At 42.1% G+C, this 22,732-nt stretch overlaps 3 protein-coding genes across 12 annotated transcripts in view; 2 read left to right on the top strand and 1 right to left on the bottom strand.

Moving 5' to 3' along the window:
• The window catches only part of LOC137892148 (receptor-type tyrosine-protein phosphatase mu-like), a 107,816-nt gene extending 102,935 nt beyond the window's left edge, over positions 1-4,881 (top strand). For all 9 annotated transcript variants that reach the window (XM_068737084.1, XM_068737083.1, XM_068737082.1 and 6 more), the window contains 3 exons: positions 726-889; positions 2,948-3,083; positions 3,251-4,881. In XM_068737084.1, the coding sequence (XP_068593185.1) occupies positions 726-889; positions 2,948-3,083; positions 3,251-3,304 (354 nt within the window). In that variant the 3' untranslated portion in view covers positions 3,305-4,881. The remainder of the gene's footprint in view (positions 1-725; positions 890-2,947; positions 3,084-3,250) is intronic.
• Positions 4,882-6,927: 2,046 nt separating this feature from the next.
• On the top strand, positions 6,928-11,327 carry LOC137892153 (zinc finger protein ZFP2-like). Its single transcript, XM_068737093.1, has 4 exons — positions 6,928-7,018; positions 7,569-7,817; positions 8,468-8,824; positions 9,794-11,327. Exons 2-4 carry the CDS (start codon positions 7,571-7,573, stop codon positions 11,182-11,184), a joined length of 1,995 nt encoding a protein of 664 aa, XP_068593194.1. The 5' UTR covers positions 6,928-7,018; positions 7,569-7,570; the 3' UTR covers positions 11,185-11,327.
• Positions 11,328-15,249: 3,922 nt separating this feature from the next.
• LOC137892169 (leucine-rich repeat-containing protein 30-like) lies at positions 15,250-22,732 on the bottom strand. Of its 2 annotated transcripts, none has more exons than XM_068737127.1 (8): positions 22,646-22,732; positions 21,907-22,199; positions 21,273-21,404; positions 20,479-20,592; positions 16,775-16,909; positions 16,433-16,566; positions 15,579-15,627; positions 15,250-15,498 (listed from the first exon to the last, which is right to left on the bottom strand). In XM_068737127.1, the coding sequence occupies exons 2-8, from the start codon at positions 22,057-22,059 to the stop codon at positions 15,334-15,336; spliced, it is 882 nt and encodes a 293-aa protein (XP_068593228.1). In that variant the 5' UTR covers positions 22,060-22,199; positions 22,646-22,732; the 3' UTR covers positions 15,250-15,333. The 2 variants fall into 2 exon arrangements, with proteins under 2 accessions (XP_068593228.1, XP_068593229.1); XM_068737128.1 differs by having other exon boundaries at positions 15,250-15,483.

The following is a 22,732-nucleotide window of genomic DNA, read 5'->3' as shown; positions in this document are numbered from 1 at the left end:
ATATATTATATACTAACCATAATCTTAGATATTATATATACAGTATATATATATTATATATGATTATGGTTAGTCTTTGGTCATACTGTACATAGCTTAGTTTATATGTTGTAAGATAACAGTTAGTTTTCATTAGTGTGATCAGTATATGAATGTATGTGAATGTTAGATAGTTCTGATCAGTGTATGAATGGATGTGAATGTTAGATAGTTCTGATCAGTGTATGAATGGATGTGAATGTTAGATAGTTCTGATCAGTGTATGAATGGATGTGAATGTTAGATAGTTCTGATCAGTGTATGAATGGATGTGAATGGGTGAATGATGACTTGTAGTGTTAAAGAACTTTGAAAAGAGACACAAGTACAGTCCTTCCCTTCTTACCTTTGTTACTTTCCTCCTTCACTCATTTCCTTCGCTGTCACATGCATCTTCCTTTCCTTTCTTCCCACTTTCTTCCTTTCGTTTCCTTCCTTTGCATACCTGCTTTCCTTCCTATGTCCTTATATTTTCCTTTTCTTACCTCCTCGTTTCTATTTTGTAAATCCTACTTTCTGTTCCTTTCCTTATTTCCTCATGTCCGTCCTTGCTCACCTCCTTCCTTCCTCTCAGGGTTTAGGCTGGGTGTGTTTGATTTGACTTGAGGGTGTGTTTTATTTCTCCACCTCTTCCTGCCGTTTGGGCGAGCTTGTTTTGAGCGTCCTCTTCTCCCTGTCTCCTCCAGCCTCAGGACGGGTACCGGATGGTGCAGCAGTTCCAGTTCCTCGGCTGGCCGATGTACCGAGACACGCCGGTCTCCAAGAGGTCCTTCTTAAAACTGGTCCACCAGGTGGACAAATGGCAGGAAGAGTACGACGGAGGAGAAGGACGCACGGTGGTGCACTGCCTGTAAGAGTACTACTACTACTACTACTACTACTACTACTACTGATACTACTACTACTACTGATACTACTACTACTATTACTACTGATACTACTACTATTACTGATACTACTACTACTACTACTACTACTACTACTGATACACAGGAACTACTACTACTGATACTACTACTATTACTACTACTACTACTACTACTATTACTACTGATACTACTACTATTACTGATACTACTATTACAACTGATACTACTACTATTACTGATACTACTACTACTATTACTACTGATACTACTACCATTACTGATACTACTACTACTACTACTACTACTACTGATACACAGGAACTACTACTACTGATACTACTACTATTACTGATACTACTACTACTGATACTACTACTACTACTACTACTGATACACAGGAACTACTACTACTGATACTACTACTACTACTGATATTACTACTACTACTACTACTACTACTACTGATACACAGGAACTACTACTACTGATACTACTACTACTACTACTACTACTACTACTGATACACAGGAACTACTACTACTGATACTACTACTATTACTGATACTACTACTACTACTACTACTGATACACAGGAACTACTACTACTACTACTACTATTACTACTGATACTACTACTACTACTGATACTACTACTATTACTGATACTACTACTACTACTGATACTACTACTACTACTGATACTACTACTGATACTACTACTACTACTACTACTACTGATACTACTGCTACTGCTACTACTACTGATACTACTACTACTACTGATACTACTACTGATACTACTACTACTACTACTACTACTGATACTACTACTACTGCTACTACTACTGATACTACTACTATTACTGATACTACTACTATTACTGATACTATTACTGATACTACTACTACTACTACTACTACTACTGATACTACTACTACTACTACTACTACTGATACTACTAATATTACTGATACTACTACTACTACTGATACTACTACTATTACTGATACTACTACTACTACTACTACTACTACTACTACTGATACTACTACTATTACTGATACTACTACTACTACTACTACTACTGATACTACTACTACTACTGATACTACTACTATTACTGATACTACTACTACTACTGATACTACTACTATTACTGATACTACTACTACTACTACTACTACTACTACTGATACTACTACTATTACTGATACTACTACTACTACTACTACTACTGATACTACTACTACTACTGATACTACTACTATTACTGATACTACTACTACTACTACTACTGATACTACTACTATTACTGATACTAGTACTACTACTGATACACAGGAACTACTACTACTGATACTACTACTACTACTAGTGATACTACTACTACTACTACTATTACTACTGATACTACTACTACTACTGAGACTACTACTACTACTACTACTACTACTACCACTATTACTGATACTACTACTACTACTGATATTACTACTACTACTACTACTACTGATACTACTACTACTACTGATACTACTACTATTACTGATACTACTACTACTACTGATACTACTACTGCTGCTACTACTACTGATACACATGAACTACTGATACTACTACTACTACTACTACTGATACTACTACTACCACGACTTCTACTACCACTACTACTACTACTACTACTACTGATACTACTACTTCCACGACTTCTACTACCACTACTACTACTACTACTACTACTGCAATATTACTACTACTGCTGGTACTTCAGTACATAGATAGTACACTAATACTACTACTGATACTGCAGTATAGTCTGGAGATAGTACACTAATAGAATACTGATACTAAAAGTACTAATACTACTGAGCCGTTTTCTTGAGTTCATCAGTGATATTTTGTCTCCTTCTAGTGGAGAAAACATGGAAACACAATCTGACTGTAATATCTTCTCTGCTTGTTTCCTTTCCTCTCTCCTCTCCCCTCTCCTCCTCTCTTCTTCCTCTCTTTCTCTTCTTCCTCTCTCTCCTCTCCTCAGGAACGGAGGAGGTCGTAGTGGAGTCTTCTGTAGTATCAGTATAGTTTGTGAGATGTTACGACAGCAACGCTGCGTTGATGTTTTTCACGCCGTGAAAACTTTGAGAAACAACAAACCAAACATGGTGGACCTGCTGGTAAGTAACACACACACACACACACACACACACACACACACACAGACACAGACACAGACACACACACACACAGACACAGACAGTCACACACACACACACACACACACACACACACACACACACACACACACTCCTCTGGTGACCTGTACCTCTGTGTGTCTCTACAGGAACAGTATAAGTTCTGTTATGAAGTCGCCCTGGAGTATCTCAACTCTGCTTAACATCAACAAGAGACACTCTTCATCATCATCCTCCTCTTCCTCACAGTCTGACAGGAGGAAGAGGAGGACAGAGGAGAGAGGAGAGGAGAAGAGGAAGAGGAGGTGAACTACTGACTGAAGGAGAAGAGGAGGAAGAGGAGGAGGATGTTTTGCACTGACTCATCATGTGTCACTTTGTTGTTTTTATTTGTTGTGAAATGAACCAAAACATCCGGGTGGAGCGTCCTGTTGAATAAAGGATCTACCTGAGCTCACCTGAGACACCAAGAAGACTCTAAAGAGACTTTATTATATACATATATATATATATATATATATATATATATATATATACATATACATATATATATATATATATATATATATATACGTATATATATATATGTATATACATATACGTATACGTATATGTATATACATATACGTATACGTATATGTATATAGATAACGAGAAAAGATTCATTATGAAATGGGATTAATCAGATTTAAACTGAAAAATGGAGTCAAGAGAATAATTGAAAATCAAAACAATCACTGATTGATTAAACCGGACAAACAACTCAAGGTCTACTTACTCGTGTTTGTTCCAGAGCTTTCAGTCGTTTCCTCACAACTCATTCTGAGGATGAAAACTGTGTCATACGGTCAAGAGCTCTGGAAGAAGGTAGTAAGTAGCCGTTTAGTTGAGATTCATTCGTTATCATCTTAAGATATGTAAACATTTAGCTCTTCTTCTGTGGTGTTTGATCAGTTACATCCACAACCCCTTCCCAGGTCTGGTCCCCTTCAGGTCCTGGTCTCTGAGGTCCTGTTTGTTTGCTCCTCAGCAGCCGGACGATGCTGGTTGGTGGTTTTTAAGATGAGGCGATTTGTTAATAGTGTACATAGAGCGGGCGGAAGCAGGAAAGAATATTTATTCCTTCAGTTGTTTTCAGTGTCGATGTCGTCGTCCTCGTTCTTGTGAAGCACACAGAGAGACAATCATGTCCGATGGTTCTAATGTTAGACCAGGAAACGATACGAAACCTGGTTATATATGGCTCTGGTTAGTGTAACCCTGGTTATATATGGCTCTGAGTCAGTGTAACCCTGGTTATATATGGATCTGGTTAGTGTAACCCTGGTTATATATGGCTCTGGTTAGTGTAACCCTGGTTATATATGGCTCTGAGTCGGTGTAACCCTGGTTATATATGGCTCTGGTTAGTGTAACCCTGGTTATATATGGCTCTGAGTCGGTGTAACCCTGGTTATATATGGCTCTGTTTAGTGTAACCCTGGTTATATATGGCTCTGGTTAGTGTAACCCTGGTTATATATGGCTCTGAATAAGTGTAACCCTGGTTATATATGGCTCTAAACAAGTGTAACCCTGGTTATATATGGCTCTGAACAAGTGTAACCCTGGTTATATATGGCTCTGTTTAGTGTAATCCTGGTTATATATGGCTCTGAGTCGGTGTAACCCTGGTTATATATGGCTCTGGTGCAGACGTGAACATAATTGTAATGAAAGCTTTTATTTATGTTGTATGATTCCAAAATACTGCAAATAAAAATATGTATACTCTCTTCAACTGGAGTCTGTCACCTCACTGTGTGTGTGTGTGTGTGTGTGTGTGTGTGTGTGTGTGTTAATTAACTTTAACATTTTTTCATATTTAAATTATTGTATTTTCAGACAAAATATACATATACATATATATATATATATATACATATATATATATATATATATATATATATATATATATATATATATATATATATATATACTAGGGATGGGAAATTTAACGTGTTATTATCACGTTAACGCATTAATTAATTAACGCCACAATTATTTTTTTGCAGCAGCTGTTGCTCTCACCAGAGACTACCGGACATTGTGGGGAAACCGTCGTCACCTCGGAGATACGGTGCATTATATTGATGAACAGTGGGAGCTGCGTTCACATCTGACTGTCATGAAAACATCCATCCATCCATTTTCCTCCGCTTATCCAGGGTCGGGTCGCGGTGGCAGCAGGCCAAGCAGGCTGACCCAGACTTCCCTCTTCCCCGCAACATGTTCCAGCTCATACTGGGGGATACAGTAGTATTACAGGTGGGGCGCAGAGGGAAATGCAGAATTTTTTTATTTCAAGAACTTTATTGAGAACTTTACATATTACAAAAGTACAAAGTACACAAACATAAAACTAAGTCATTAATAAATACATGGCGAAATGTTTACATTACGCCGCTAACGGGTTACGCTTGCGCATGCGCGACGGCCAAGATCCTTGGTGACTCGCATGCGTAGCTTAGTGTGCAAAATGAAGAGACATTTGGCAGGAAGGGAAGAAAAGCAACCGCAGGCGATGCATCCGAGAAAACAGCAAGACGCCAAGAAGAACATGTGATGAGGCCGATCTTGCTCTGTGATTCACAGTGAATGCGGACAGATATACATATATGACATATATACATGTAATATATATATATATATATATATATATCACACATCCTACCTCCGTGAGATCAGCTCTTCTGCTGTTGCCTCTCTCAAGTCTGTTTTAAACAGAGTTGTAGTGGAGAGCAGCTCATTGCAGCACTATACTGACTCACACATATCTGCACTCGTTTTGCACAGGTTGCACGTTATTGTTGGTTTGAAGACATGCAGTGTAAAACTCAGTGAAACTCTTTACTGCCAAATATTTGATTTGTTTAGCTTTTCACAGGTTGCACTTTATTGTTATTATCTTTTGCCAAATATTAGGGTTTTTTTTGCATTTTTCTAACAAAGTGACTGAACATTGTATTTGTTTTTGTCTGATGGAGAAATCTGGTTTACTTGAAAGTGATTGCAATTTTCTTTATTCTATTATTTGAAAAAGCACAGATGGAGGAGTCACAAGATGTTGTTATTTCAATCAAAATTCAACATTTTAACCATTTTGTTACAATTTAGTTATGGCGGTGGGGCGTGAAATAAAAAGTTTGAGACCCACTGGTTAAAGTGTTTAAAACCAAATGTTATTGTACTTTTGTTCGTATAGCAGTACTTTAAAATAAAAGTGAGCAATACACTACTTTTGAATTCATTATTGAACTTTGAGCATAACAATGAGATTAATCGCATGATTTTCTGCAAATAATCGCGATACAAATTAAAATCATTGCCCGGCACTAAAATATAAATAACATAAATATATATATAAGAATATATATATACATATATTTATGTATTTATAGTTATGTATATACAAATATATAAAAAAATATATTTGTATATATTTATATGGCACTAAATCATAACTCATCATATACTGATGCAACATTAATAAAGTATCTATCTATACTATACTATACTATACTCTATATATATATATATATATATATATATATATAATGACCCTAACCCGGTCCAAAGGAAACATTCTTTTAAAAAGTGACCGTTAGATAATCCGCCATTTTTCATTTTTGAAACGTCACATTTCAGAAGACTTGACAGAATGTTAATAATCACATGAAGACGGATCTGATAGTTACACGGCTCGACCTGTAGGGGGCAGCACCGACCCGTCTTAGAGCGCATCCTACCGGAACCGGAAAACAAGAAAAAGAGGAAAAAGAAATGCTTCCGGTTTCGGCCCTAAGTGTCAGCTGTACTTTAGTGTTTACGTTAAATCTGTCGTTTTGTTGATCAGAGACTCCTCACGCGCTCAGCAGGTAAAACGGACACTTGTATTTCATCAGTTACGTTAATATGGAAGTAGCATTGTGCTAATGCTAATTGTGCTAACGCTAGCATGTGAGCGGAGATTAAACAAGACGGAGCGAATAAAGGAAATATTACTGTTGTGAGAGAGAGACAGAGAGACAGACAGAGAGAGAGAGAGAGAGAGAGAGAGAGAGAGAGAGAGAGAGAGAGAGACAGACAGAGAGAGAGACAGACAGAGAGAGAGAGATGGAGAGAGAGACGGAGAGAGAGAGAGAGAGAGAGAGAGAGAGAGACAGACAGAGAGAGAGACAGACAGAGAGAGAGACAGACAGACAGAGAGAGAGAGACGGAGAGAGAGACGGAGAGAGGGAGATAAAGAGAGAGAGAGAGACAGGTTCAATATTATATATTGTAAGAAATACAGCTGATAGTAAACAGACTCATTTACTGGTGGAATATTACCTTAAACCTGAGGTACTTGTACTTCAGGTTGTACAGTACTAGACATGAATGCAGCAGTACTATTAATCCAGACTGGTTGATTAATAAATGTTTCAGAGATGTCGTCTGGACTCCTGGAGCCTCCTGCAGGAGGAGAAGAGCTGTGTGTCTTCCTGCTGGGAGACGAAGGAGAGAAGGAGACGAGGAGGGAGGAGGAGGAGGAGAGGAGGAAGGAGGTGGGCTGTCAGTGGGAGAGTCCGGAGGAGGAGAGGAGGGAGGTCGGCTGTCAGAGTGAATCAGCAGAGAGGAGAGACGCTGCTGTTCAGGTGGATCTACTGACTCAGCAGCTCAGCTGGAGACACACAGGTGAGACATACCTGAGGACACGGTTTGTCCAGCAGGACTCTACTGTGTTCTACCAACCCTCCCACACTTTAGTCTGGACTTTATTCTAGACTTGAATACTTTATTCTAGACCTGAATACTTTATTCTAGACTTGAATACTTTATTCTAGACTTGAATACTTTATTATCGACTTGAATACTTTATTCTAGACTTGAATACTTTATTATTGACTTGAATACTTTATTATCGACTTGAATACTTTATCTACTTGAATACTTTATTCTAGACCTGAATACTTTATTCTAGACCTGAATACTTTATTCTAGAACTGAATACTTTATTATTGACTTGAATACTTTATTCTAGACTTGAATACTTTATCTACTTGAATACTTTATTCTAGAACTGAATACTTTATTATTAACTTGAATACTTTATTATTGACTTGAATACTTTATTATCTACTTGAATACTTTATTCTAGACCTGAATACTTTATTCTAGACTTCAATACTTTATTCTAGAACTGAATACTTTATTATTGACTTGAATACTTTATTATTGACTTGAATACTTTATTCTAGACTTGAATACTTTATTATCTACTTGAATACTTTATTCTGGATTTAAAGATTTGATGGTTTAATCCTCCCGATGTTAAAACTCTGCAGGTTCGTCTACGATGCTGCTGCAGTGTTTTGCAGTCAGACCTGATGGACCAGACGGTGGTGCTCTGCTGCAGCACTGCACCACCAACCGGACCAGAACCAGACCCAGACCCATCAAACCCACACAGTCCAGGTCCCAGAGGAGACTTCAGAGGTCTAAAGCCGTCAAACAAGGTTCTTCTCGACGTCGCTACCGTCGTGTGCCGCCTGTTACTGACATCCAACAGGAGGAGGAGGAGGAAGAAGAAGAAGAAGAAGAAGAAGAAGAAGAAGAAGAAGAGGAGGTGGAGGAGGAGGTGGTGGAGGAGGTGGAGGAGGAGGAGGACACCGGTGATCCCACCTGGACTCCACCTGAAGGAGGTGAGTGAAGAAGTCGGTCTTCATTCATGATAAAATATCAGACTTCAAAATATAATTTTATTTAGTAGAAATAAACATTTAAATTTAGTTTTATATACAGTATTTTCCTAGTTCTCATTTTTAAATGTTTTTCTTCATTTTTAATATATATATATATATATATATATATATATATATTTTATATATATATATATTTTAAATACATGATTTATTAAGCAGAAGGAAAAATATTACTTATCTATTTTAAATCCATTTTATCAAAATCTTTATTTTATATGCAAATGTCTTGTTTTATTTGTGATTATCTTTTATATCTTTTACATTTTTATATATTATTTTATCAATAATCAAGTTTCTTGTATTTTATTTTGTCATTTTGTATTTACCTTAATTTACGTTATTTATTTGTTTATACAACGAATAAGTGTATTTATTTTAAAGGATTATTTCATTATTTTTATGATACATTTGACTCATCAGTGTCATAATAAAGTTTATTATTGTTAGAGAAATTCACTCGAAGCCGATGTAAAAGTCATCATCACAGGACATTTATTCTTGCAAGAAGGAGACAGAGTTGAAACACATACAAGTCATGTATCAAGGCTGCTCAGAGGTCTGTCTCTGAGTCTGATATTTATACTTCTGATAACACACAAGTGCGTTTGCACAGAATCATTTGCATAAAGCTATGTTACATGTCTTGAACTCGCCCCTTCCACACAAGCAAACGTCATCTTGACGTTTAGTTAGATATACAATCGTCCCTTCCAGAAGGTCACAGTGACTGCTAAACAAGGAACATCTGAGATAGCAAGTGTGAAGAGAGTTCACACAGGAGCCACAGACTTCAGGGAGCCTTGTGTGTTAAACAATAAGAACTGATCATTCTAAAAGTTATTTTTCTCCAACAATTATGAAGTATTAACTCCTTACTCTCTGCCCCCCCCCCCCCCCCCCCCCCCCCAGCTGTGAACTGTCACCCTGACCAGGAGGTCCAGCTGGACTCAGACTCCCATCATGCACCTGTGGGTGCGGTGAAGCTGGAGCTCGACAGCACCGTGTGTGACGTGTGTGGTAAAGTGATGAAGAACAAGTCCAGTCTGGCCCGACACTCCTTCATCCACACGGGGAAGAAGCCGTTCGGCTGCCATCTTTGTGAACTCCGCTTCAACCGCAGAGACAACCTGCAGCACCACCTGAGCCGGCTGCACCCGAACGGCGTCGCCAAGCTGGAGAAGCAGCGCACAGTTCAGGCCTGGCTGTGCGCGGCGTGCGGTAAGACCTTCAGCTGCAGGTCCAGGCTGAAGACCCACGAGGTCATCCACTCGGGGATCAAACCTCACCGCTGTGACGTCTGCCCCAAAGCCTACATGAGGACCAACGACCTGGAGCACCACAAGAAGGTCGCTCACGTCCGCGGCGCCGCAGAGCCGCCGGCACCGAGCTCGCTGCTCTGCGACCTCTGCGGCAAAGAGTTCAAGTGCCGGTCGCAGCTGGCGGTCCACTTCCAGACTCACACCGGCGAACGGCCGCACCTCTGCGACGTCTGCGGACGCAAGTTCGGCCGTCAGTACCAGCTGAAGCGCCACAAGGTCCTGGTTCACGGCAACCGGGCCGACGGCCATGAGAACCCGTCGCCCGACTCGCGGTTCGCCTGCGGCGTCTGCGGTAAGCGGCTGAAGTCCGAGGCGCTGCTCGCCGCTCACTCTCGCATCCACTCGGGCGACAAACCTCACCGCTGCGGCGTCTGTCTGCGCGGCTTCCAGCACGCCACCTGCCTAAAGCAGCACCACCTGCGCATCCACCTGAGGGTGAAAGTCAACGAGGCGGCGCACGCCGCGGGCCGCCGGAGGAGCACGACGCCAGTCAAAGCGTTCCCGTGTCTGATCTGCGGCAAGGTTTTCAAATTCAAGTCGCTGCTGGCGGGTCATTCGCTGATCCACAGCGACAACCGGCCGTACGGCTGCGACTTCTGCAGCCGCAGCTTCCGGCGCCTTGGACACCTGAAGAGGCACCGCGAGGTCGTCCACGCCGACGGAGCGAAGCTGCCGCAGAGCTTCGTCTGTCACATCTGTGGCAAAGACAAGAAGTGCCGCTCGCAGCTCGCCAGACACGTGGTCGTCCACACCGGAGAGCGGCCGTTCGCCTGTGACCTCTGCGCCGCGCGCTTCAACCGCAGAGGGAACCTGCAGCAGCACAGGAAACGCATGCACGGTGTGGGGGCGGAGCCTGTGGAGGAGGCCCCGCCCATCCTGTTTGACGACGACATGACGCCCGCTCTGACTTACAAACAGGAAGAGACGGTTGTGGCCGTTGACAACATGGACGTCGTCACTGAGCACGCTCAGTCCTCTTGACCTTAGACCCTTACACGAGGTTCTTCTAACAGAACACTGCTAGAACCTCAGTAGGAGAACCTCCTGAGGGACCAGAGACGCTTTCTGTTTGTCTTAAAGATCAGTTCTGTTCCGTCTCTTTAATAAAGATGTGATTGATCAGAGATCAATAATCAGTTCTTCATTATTGTTTCTGTTCTTCTGTTCAGCCGGAAATCTGCTCAACTGTAAACCTCCTCCTTCTCTCCTTCTCCTCCTCCTCACCTCCTCCACTTCCATTTTTCTCATGACATTAGTATGTGAAGAATAGAACCACAGTATATTAAGTCACAAAGGTCCTAGTATTGTGACGACCCTCCTCTCCTCCACCTCCTCCAGTATTGTGACGACCCTCCTCCTCCCGTACACCACGTGTCCCTGTTGTGGTTAGTCCTCCTCCGGCGGTAACATCGCCTCCCTCTGTTGCAGGGTTTCCCTGATGTTCCTTGTGTGGCAACAAGGGCTGAGTACGAGTCAGAGTCCACACCTGAGAGAGATGGTGCGGAGGAGGAGGAGGAGGTCTCCTCTGGCTGTTCCTCACTACCTCCTGTCGTTCAGTGACAGAGAGCTGATGGTGGAGAGTTCTAACCATCACAAATGGTGACTTGTGTCGGAGCGAGGGGTGTCTGGCTTCATGCCCTTCGTGGTTCAGTACCGTATCTGGAGTTCCAGAGGGAGCTCAGAGGTCAGAGGTCGAGATGGTCCTTACATTTGTTTGGTTACTTTGGTCAACTTCATGTTGGCACTCTTGGAAAATCTGGATGCTTCCTGTTTTCTGTGCAGTTCCTGGTCTCCTGTTTTTCTTCCTGCTACTCTTAAAGTTGCTTCTACAGATGCTGTGGTTGCTGTGGTTGATGGATGATCGGAGATTGGTAAACTGACTAGGATGGGGGGGGTACAGTATAAAAAGCTGTAGCCCGCAAAGATTGCATGTTGAACAGTATTAGGTTTTGTAGGTTGCTAATAGTAGAGTTTCCTGTGTAGGGATTCCTGATGGGAACCCTGTTTTTATGGGTTCCTCCTCCCGTACACCAAGTGTTCCTGTTGTGTTACAGGTGCTGATTGGAGGGTCGTCAGCTGGATGAGGACCTGAGCCAGTGTGGCTTTAAGTATCCACCAGCATGTACACTATTCTTTCTGTTACTGTTGTTTACAGCCACACACACACCGTTATATGGTTTAAATCACGTTAAGACAATAAACAGCCAGCTGTTTAGTCTCGGTCTCTGAGCCATGACAGTTTAGTTAGTCTAGTACACTATGTTAGTGTACTAGACTAACTAACTTACTATGTTATTACATTACAGTCATTTAGCCAACGCTTTTATCCAAAGCGACTTACGATAAGTGTATTCAACATTGGTAATCAAGAGAACTACTAGTCACCAGAAGTCATGAGTACATTTCCTTTAAACAAACATTTAAGAGCATGAAGCAGAGAGAACAGAAACAAACAAATTCAATAAGTACAATGAGTGGAAGGCTCAGGGTAGCACTTCTTGAAGAGGTGAGTCTTCATCCTGATGAGAGATGAGCAGCGACTCTGCTGTCCTGACGTCAGTGGGGAGTTCATTCCACCACTGAGGAACCGGGACAGAAAACAGACATGACCGGGTCGATCGCCCCGAGGCAGCAGAGAGAAGTGGTCTGACGGGGGTGTGGGTCTTGACCGTGGTCTGGAGATAGGAAGGAGCTGTTCCTTTCACTGCCCTGTATTCTAGCACCAGAGTCTTAAACTGGATGAGCTCTTACAGGGAGCCAGTGTAGAGAACGGAGAAAGGAAGTTGTGTGGGAGAACTTGGGGCGATTGAACACCAGGTGAGCTGCAGCTTTCTGGACAAGCTCCAGTGGTCTGATGGCCGACGCCGGGGCTCCGGTGAGTAGAGAGTGTCAGTAGTCCAGACGGGAGATGACAAGAGCCTGGATGAGAACCTGCTCCGTCTCGTCAGTGAAGAAGGGGCGAATCCTCCTGATGTTGTAGAGCAGGAATCTTCAGGTCGTCAGGAGAATCTTCAGGAGCGTGTAACTGATGAAATGTTTGCTAAGAACGACAGTTGGTTGTTCAGGGTCACACCAGGTTCCTCGCAGTCCGAGTCGGCATCACCACGGTATCATCAATGGTGATGGACAGGTCCCGGTGTGGGCAACCCTTCCCCGGGAGGAACAATAGTTCGGTTTTGTCCAGGTTGAGCTTGAGGTGGTGTGTCGTCATCCACTTCCAGATGTCAGCCAAACACGCAGCGATGCGCGTCTCCACTCGAGTGTCACCAGGGGGAAATGACAAGACCAGCTGGGTGTCATCGGCATAACAATGGTAAGAGAAGTCACGCGAGCGAATAACAGAACCCAGAGATGTTGTATAGAGCGAGAAGAGAAGGGGGCCCAGAACCGAACCTTGTGGAACCCTCGTAGTCAGCATGCGTGGTTCCGACATGGCCCCCCTCCAGGTCACCTGGTAGGATCGACTCGTCAGGTAGGATGCAAACAGGGAGAGTGCAGAGCCTGAGACGCCCATCCCCTCAAGGGTGGAGAGGAGGATCTGGGTACATCCCAAGTCTCTTAATTGCATCCCCGTTTCCCTCACCTGCGTCCTTTCTTTGCGTCTTAGTCCCTCCAACCAGGGATGCATGGAGAGATGCAAGGAAACCATGCGAGGAGAGAGGAAACAAGGAAATATGTTTTAAGAGATATGAGAAGCCCATCCCGCCTGAGACGGCCATCCCCTCGAGGGTGGAGAGGAGGATCTGGTGGTTCACTGTGTCAAACGCCGCAGACAGGTCCAGGAGAATCAGGACCGAGGAGAGAGAGTTAGCTCTCGCGGCGTGAAGCGACTCTGTCACCGCAAGGAGGGCCGTCTCTGTTGAGTGACCCGCCTTGAACCCGGACTAGTGCCTGTTGCCTTTGTTTGCCCGACGCTTGGAAGCTGACGCTTCCAAGCACCAGCAGTGGTTAAGGACAGCTGTCTACTGATTGCTCATTGTCTGCCAGGAGTGCAAGCCACTCCCCTGGCACTTAACAGGGCAATTGGCTCTGAGTTATGCTCTGCTTCATGCTCTTAGATGCTTGTTTGGAAAAGGAAATGTACTTATGACTTCTGGTGACTAGTAGTTCTTTTGATTACCAATGTTGAATGCACTTATTGTAAGTCGCTTTGGATAAAAGCGTCTGCTAAATGACTGTAATGTAATGTAATTGGCCTAGTGAAACTAAATCATACCTAACTTACACAAACAGAAACTGCAAAAGCACTAACACTGAAGCAGCCTAGGTACAGCTAATAGCAACTTGTAAAAGCAAGAACAATATACTTAGTCTATTCTAGCTGAGTCAAGTAGTTCAGTATCCCTCCAGAAGCCAAATACAAAAATACCCCATGCTAATGTTAGCTAATGTAAGCTAATGTTTGCTAAAGTTAAACAAAAAAAACAGGAATGTTCAGCTCTCCACATACTTTTGGATGACGTGGATGTTGTGTAGTTCAAACAGACCTGCAGGCAGCAGAGCAGCTGATTTTAGTTCGTGACCAAATATCACAAAAAAATACTGCAAATGAGTCCATAATGTTGTCACTGTTTACTGTACAAAACTAAATATCTCTTTATCTATCATACAAACAAATAAAAACACATATTTCTGCATCATCTTAATCCTCAGTAGCATCAACATCTAAATATTTGACAATCACCCAGCTGTCAGGTAGTTAACAAGCCCCACCTCCACCTATATCCTGCTCTCAGGTGGTTAACAAGCCCCACCCCCACCTATATCCTGCTCTCAGGTGGTTAACAAGCCCCACCCCCACCTATACCCTGCTCTCAGGTGGTTAACAAGCCCCACCCCCACCTATACCCTGCTCTCAGGTGGTTAACAAGCCCCACCTCCACCTATATCCTGCTCTCAGGTAGTTACCAAGCCCCACCCCCACCTATATCTTGCTCTCAGGTGGTTAACAAGCCCCACCCCCACCTATATCCTGCTCTCAGGTGGTTAACAAGCCCCACCCCCACCTATATCCTGCTCTCAGGTAGTTCACAAGCCCTGCCCCCACCTATATCCAGTTATCTGGTAATAATAAGCCCTGCCCCCACCTATATCCAGTTCTCAGGTAATAATAAGCCCCTCCCCACAGTCCTAACTCGCCCTCAGGTAGTTGAACAGGGCGCTGAGCCCCCCCTCCAGAACCTCCTTCACAGGTTTCATCAGCGGGTTGTGAACAATGTGGAGTCCTTTATCCAGAGGATGGCAGGCCAGCTTCTCCAGTCGGGACAACTGGTGCATCTCCTGAAAATGTATCCGCTTATTATTGGTTTAGTTAATGAACTACAACGATATCTTCAAGACACCAAATAATTTCTATGAATTAATTCAAACTTTACCTGAGGTACATCCTTAATGTCGTTAAAGTCCAGATTCAGCAACTCCAACCTGAAAGAGATCAGATTAATCAGATTAAATCAAATATTACCTGGTGAGATGGTGTTACCTGGTTAGGTGGTGTTACATGGTGAGATGGTGTTACCTGGTTAGGTGGTGTTACATGGTGAGATGGTGTTACCTGGTGAGATGGCGTTACTTGATGAGATGGTGTTACCTGGTGAGGTAGTGTTACATGGTGAGGTGGTGTTACATGGTGAGAAGGTGTTACCTGGTGAGATGACGTTACATGGAGAGGTGGTGTTACATGGTGAGGTGGTGTTACATGGTGAGGTGGTGTTACCTGGTGAGGTGGTGTTACATGGTGAGAAGGTGTTACCTGGTGAGATGGCGTTACATGGTGAGGTCGTGTTATATGGTGAGAAGGTGTTACCTGGTGAGGTGGTGTTACATGGTGAGGTGGTGTTACATGGTGAGATGGCGTTACATGGTGAGATTGTGTTACATGGTGAGAAGGTGTTACCTGGTGAGGTGGTGTTACCTGATGAGATGGCGTTACCTGGTGAGATGGCGTTACTTGATGAGATGGTGTTACCTGGTGAAGTGTTTCCTGGTGAGATGGTGTTACCTGGAGAGGTGGTGTTACATGGTGAGGTGGTGTTACCTGGTGAGATGGCGTTACCTGGTGAGATGGCGTTACTTGATGAGATGGTGTTACCTGGTGAAGTGTTTCCTGGTGAGATGGTGTTACCTGGAGAGGTGGTGTTACATGGTGAGGTGGTATTACCTGGTGAGGTGTTTCCTGGTGAGATGGTGTTACCTGGAGAGGTGGTGTTACATGGTGAGGTGGTGTTACCTGGTGAGACAGCAGAGGGCCTTTGGCAGAGAATGGAGGCTGTTTCCCTCCACAATGAGGATCTTGAGCTCCACCAGAGCCTGGATGTTCTCCGCCAGATTCTCCAGATGGTTACAAGCCAGGTGGAGGAACACCTTCAGGGACAGAAGAGGTGGCAGAGATCAAACAAATAAACAAAATAAACAGGAACAACATTGAAAAAGAGGATACATCTAGTTTTCAGACTCCACGTGTTCTGACCCCTTAAGCAGGAAGTGGTCTTTGCAGACCTGATGAATCTGGACAGACCTTCGACCTGAGCCTACTTCCCAGGAACACGGCTGTATTCGTCCGTGAACTCACCAGAGCCTTCATGTTGTAAATGCAGCCCGGGATGTGAGCGATGTGGTTGTGACTGAGGTTGAGTTTCCTCAGTCGGGTCAGATTGGAGAGAGACGCCGGCAGCGAGGACAACTGGTTGTTGGCCAGACTCAGAACCTGAGAGACAGAAACACTGTTTAACATTGTCATTTCATACAGTGGTGTTATTATGAGCAAGTGTTCCCTCTCACTTATCGTTCAGGGCAAGACAGCTGAGCACCGAGATAAAAATAGCTCAACTTGTGGAACGACATAATATGTCATGTGACGAGGAACAACCAATGACAGATGGCAGATAGCTTTCATTTCTTCCGTAAATATCGGTCAACAGTAAATTAATGGAGGATTAATGGAGGAGAAGTTAATAATTTTGGTTCAGGACTACATGGCGCTCTACTATCCATCCCACAGAATAATACTGGTTTAATGCAGTCTAATACTGGTTTAATGCAGTCTAATACTGGTTTAAGACAGTCTGATACTGGTTAAAGTCAGTCTCATACTGGTTTAAGGCAGTCTAATACTGGTTTAAGTCAGTCTAATACTGGTTTAAGGCAGTCTACTACTGGTTTAATGCAGTCTAATACTGGTTTAAGGCAGTCTATACTGGTTTAAGGCAGTCTACTACTGGTTTAATGCAGTCTAATACTGGTTTAAGACAGTCTAACACTGGTTTAATGCAGTCTCATACTGGTTTAAGTCAGTCTAACACTGGTTTAAGTCAGTCTAATACTGGTTTAAGGCAGTCTAATACTGGTTTAATGCAGTCTAATACTGGTTTAAGGCAGTCTACTAATTTAATGCAGTCTAATACTGGTTTAAGGCAGTCTACTGGTTTAATGCAGTCTAATACTGGTTTAAGTCAGTCTACTGGTTTAATGCAGTCTAATACTGGTTTAAGGCAGTCTAATACTGGTTTAAGGCAGTCTACTGGTTTAATGCCGTCTAATACTGGTTTAAGGCAGTCTACTGGTTTAATGCCGTCTAATACTGGTTTAAGTCAGTCTAATACTGGTTTAATGCAGTCTAATACTGGTTTAAGGCAGTCTACTGGTTTAATGCCATCTAATACTGGTTTAAGGCAGTCTACTGGTTTAATGCAGTCTAATACTGGTTTAAGGCAGTCTACTGGTTTAATGCCGTCTAATACTGGTTTAAGGCAGTCTACTGGTTTAATGCCGTCTAATACTGGTTTAAGTCAGTCTACTGGTTTAAGGCAGTCTAATACTGGTTTAAGGCAGTCTACTAATTTAATGCAGTCTAATACTGGTTTAAGTCAGTCTACTGGTTTAAGGCAGTCTAATACTGGTTTAAGGCAGTCTACTAATTTAATGCAGTCTAATACCGGTTTAAGGCAGTCTACTGGTTTAATGCAGTCTAATACTGGTTTAAGGCAGTCTACTGGTTTAATGCCGTCTAATACTGGTTTAAGTCAGTCTAATACTGGTTTAATGCAGTCTAATACTGGTTTAAGTCAGTCTACTGGTTTAAGGCAGTCTAATACTGGTTTAAGGCAGTCTACTAATTTAATGCAGTCTAATACTGGTTTAAGTCAGTCTACTGGTTTAATGCCGTCTAATACTGGTTTAAGGAAGTCTATACTGGTTTAAGGCAGTCTACTACTGGTTTAATGCAGTCTAATACTGGTTTAAGACAGTCTAACACTGGTTTAATGCAGTCTCATACTGGTTTAAGTCAGTCTAATACTGGTTTAAGTCAGTCTAATACTGGTTTAAGGCAGTCTAATACTGGTTTAATGCAGTCTAATACTGGTTTAAGGCAGTCTACTAATTTAATGCAGTCTAATACTGGTTTAAGGCAGTCTACTGGTTTAATGCAGTCTAATACTGGTTTAAGTCAGTCTACTGGTTTAATGCAGTCTAATACTGGTTTAAGGCAGTCTACTGGTTTAATGCAGTCTAATACTGGTTTAAGGCAGTCTACTGGTTTAATGCCGTCTAATACTGGTTTAAGGCAGTCTACTGGTTTAATGCCGTCTAATACTGGTTTAAGTCAGTCTAATACTGGTTTAATGCAGTCTAATACTGGTTTAAGGCAGTCTACTGGTTTAATGCCATCTAATACTGGTTTAAGGCAGTCTACTGGTTTAATGCCGTCTAATACTGGTTTAAGTCAGTCTACTGGTTTAAGGCAGTCTAATACTGGTTTAAGGCAGTCTACTAATTTAATGCAGTCTAATACTGGTTTAAGTCAGTCTACTGGTTTAAGGCAGTCTAATACTGGTTTAAGGCAGTCTACTAATTTAATGCAGTCTAATACCGGTTTAAGGCAGTCTACTGGTTTAATGCAGTCTAATACTGGTTTAAGGCAGTCTACTGGTTTAATGCCGTCTAATACTGGTTTAAGTCAGTCTAATACTGGTTTAATGCAGTCTAATACTGGTTTAAGTCAGTCTACTGGTTTAAGGCAGTCTAATACTGGTTTAAGGCAGTCTACTAATTTAATGCAGTCTAATACTGGTTTAAGGAAGTCTACTGGTTTAATGCCGTCTAATACTGGTTTAAGGCAGTCTACTGGTTTAATGCCATCTAATACTGGTTTAAGTCAGTCTACTGGTTTAATGCAGTCTAATACTGGTTTAAGGAAGTCTACTGGTTTAATGCCGTCTAATACTGGTTTAAGTCAGTCTACTGGTTTAAGGCAGTCTAATACTGGTTTAATGCAGTCTAATACCGGTTTAAGGCAGTCTACTGGTTTAATGCAGTCTAATACTGGTTTAAGGCAGTCTACTGGTTTAATGCCATCTAATACTGGTTTAAGTCAGTCTAATACTGGTTTAATGCAGTCTAATACTGGTTTAAGGCAGTCTACTGGTTTAATGCCATCTAATACTGGTTTAAGTCAGTCTACTGGTTTAATGCAGTCTAATACTGGTTTAAGGCAGTCTACTGGTTTAATGCCGTCTAATACTGGTTTAAGTCAGTCTAATACTGGTTTAATGCAGTCTAATACTGGTTTAAGTCAGTCTACTGGTTTAATGCCGTCTAATACTGGTTTAAGGCAGTCTACTAATTTAATGCAGTCTAATACTGGTTTAAGGCAGTCTACTGGCTTAATGCCGTCTAATACTGGTTTAAGGCAGTCTACTGGTTTAATGCCGTCTAATACTGGTTTAAGGCAGTCTACTGGTTTAATGCAGTCTAATACTGGTTTAAGGCAGTCTATTGGTTTAATGCCGTCTAATACTGGTTTAATACAGTCTAATACTGGTTTAAGTCAGTCTACTGGTTTAATGCCGTCTAATACTGGTTTAAGGCAGTCTACTGGTTTAATGCAGTCTAATGCTGGTTTAAGTCAGTCTACTGGTTTAATGCAGTCTAATGCTGGTTTAAATCAGTCTACTGGTTTAATGCTGTCTAATACTGGTTTAAGGCAGTCTACTGGTTTAATGCAGTCTAATACTGGTTTAAGGCAGTCTACTGGTTTAATGCAGTCTAATACTGGTTTAAGTCAGTCTACTGGTTTAATGCAGTCTAATGCTGGTTTAAGTCAGTCTACTGGTTTAATTCCGTCTAATACTGGTTTAAGGCAGTCTACTGGTTTACTGCAGTCTAATACTGGTTTAAGACTGATTCTAACACAGTTTCTGAGTCCGACTTTAAAGGCAGAGCCAGCTGTAGTATTTGTAGCAGTAGTAGGAGTATTCACAGTACTATGTGCAGTACCTCCAGTTGTGTACAGGCTCCCAGCTCTTCAGGAACTTCACTCAGTCTGTTTCTGTAGGCAAATAAAACCCTGAGTCTCCTCAGCTGACCGATCTCTGCTGGCAGGCTGCTGAGCTGCACACAGACAACAACAAACAGTAATAAACAACAACAAACAGTAATAAACAACAACAAACAGTAATAAACATCAGATGTCATGAAACATCTCAATAAGAAAGTATGGCCGTTCAAGTTCAACTCTAACACTTTCTGTGATGCATAAATATAGGACAGAGAACAGAAACTGGATCCTGGTGGATCACAGAAGGGATTATAAGGACAGAGCAGCTGCTGGGGGGGGGGGGGGGGGGGGGGGGTCTGCCTTGCTCACGGAACTGACCTGAACCTGTAAAGCTTCAGCTTCAGCTGTATGAAGAACAACAACAAAAAGTATAACAGTAGAACTTCTTAGACCAGAGATAGCCTAAAGTAAAAAGATATACTGTATGTAATGTAGTAAAAAATATTTTTGCAATATTTGAATTTGAAATGAAAGTATCATTAAAGGAAAATACGCAAGTATAGTACAAGTATGTCAAATTTGAACTTAGTTGAGTACATGTACTAAATAATAATATGTTTTGATGTATAATGTAAATAGTAGAGGACCCACAATAGAACCCTGTGGAACCTCATTACTAACGACTCTGTTTTCATGTATTTGTATGTTTTCGATGGGATTCTTTGATTCCTTCTTCATATTTTTAAATACTTTGTTTGTTCTTATGAGGAGGACCGGGCAGACAGAGGTTTACCTGGTTCCCCCACAGGTTGAGAACCACCAGGTTGGAGAGCAAAGCCAGCTGAGGAGGAAGAACCTTCAGACTGTTGAGAGACAAATTCAGCTTCTCCAACTCCAACAGCTCCCATAGTTCCTCTGGGACGTCCTGCAGGATTAGAGGTAGACGCACACAAAAATAAAGGTGAGAACTACAACCATAAGGTTCTTCAGCTTGTCCCAATAGAAGAACCCTTTTATATTTTAATGGTTCTACCCAGAACCCTCTCTGGGAGTTCTATCCAGAAACTTTCCACCTTCCTAAGTTGCTAACTAGAACACAGTGGGCTCTACTAAGAACCCTTTTACATTCCAAAGGTACATCTAGAACCCATGTAGGGTTCCTTGTGACGCTCTTAAAGGGCCGGTGTTAATCAACCCACAACAGATCTCATCATCAGATGGTCTTAAAATAGAGGAAATATGGATATGAGACGATTGATGAAGTAAGTTTTGCTAACAATCATTTTATCTGTCCATTATTTTCTTGAATAATTAAGTAACTGTTTATCCAATAACATGTCAGACAATATGAGGAATGCATATGTTGTATGTACCAACAATCCAAATGAAGAGTTATCTATGAGAGAGATGAAGGAACCTGATCGTACCTTCAGTCCTCTACGAGACAGACTCAGGACGTTGTAACCAAACTGTCTGACAGTGAATCGGCGGATTCTGTCTGCTGACGTCAGACTGTCCTCCCTCACAGCGCTCCTCCTCTTCTCCTCCTTCACCTCCTCTTTACACACTGTTCCTCCCATCTCCTCCTCCTCAAACAGAACTTTAAGATCCAGATGTTTTTCTGCTGTTCACACGTGTCCACGTGTTATTCTGATGTCTGGATGTCCAGATGTTACTAAACTCTCACATCCAGATGTTCAGACTCAGTTCAGATGAAGTCCTGCAGGATCAAAATGAAAACTTTAAATCTCTCATCAAAAACTTTACTAGTAGAGAACAGAGTACCTGAGCAGGTAGAGAACAGAGTACCTGAACAGGTAGAGAACAGAGTACCTGAACAGGTAGAGAACAGAGTACCTGAGCAGGTAGAGAACAGAGTACCTGAGCAGGTAGAGAACAGAGTACCTGAACAGGTAGAGAACAGAGTACCTGAGCAGGTAGAGAACAGAGTACCTGATCAGGTAGAGAACAGAGTACCTGAACAGGTAGAGAACAGAGTACCTGAGCAGGTAGAGAACAGAGTACCTGAACAGGTAGAGAACAGAGTACCTGAGCAGGTAGTCATCAGAGTATCTGAACAGGTAGAGTACAAAGTACCTGAATAGAGTACTAATTGTTATAATTTTCCATCACAGCAGTTTAAAACCTGTTGAATATATTTCATACCTTTGGGTCTTTTCAGTCGTCCTCATAAAGATGATTGTTGTCTTCCAGTAAAATATGAATCCAGAGTATTGATGAGATGAAGATGTG

Source organism: Cebidichthys violaceus, unplaced genomic scaffold (assembly GCF_023349555.1).
Source record: "Cebidichthys violaceus isolate CVI_PGR_0920_01 unplaced genomic scaffold, fCebVio1.0.p SCAF_76, whole genome shotgun sequence".
Lineage (NCBI taxonomy): Eukaryota > Metazoa > Chordata > Actinopteri > Perciformes > Stichaeidae > Cebidichthys > Cebidichthys violaceus.
Note: the sequence above shows the minus strand (reverse complement) of the source record. Positions and strands in the feature narration are given on the sequence as shown.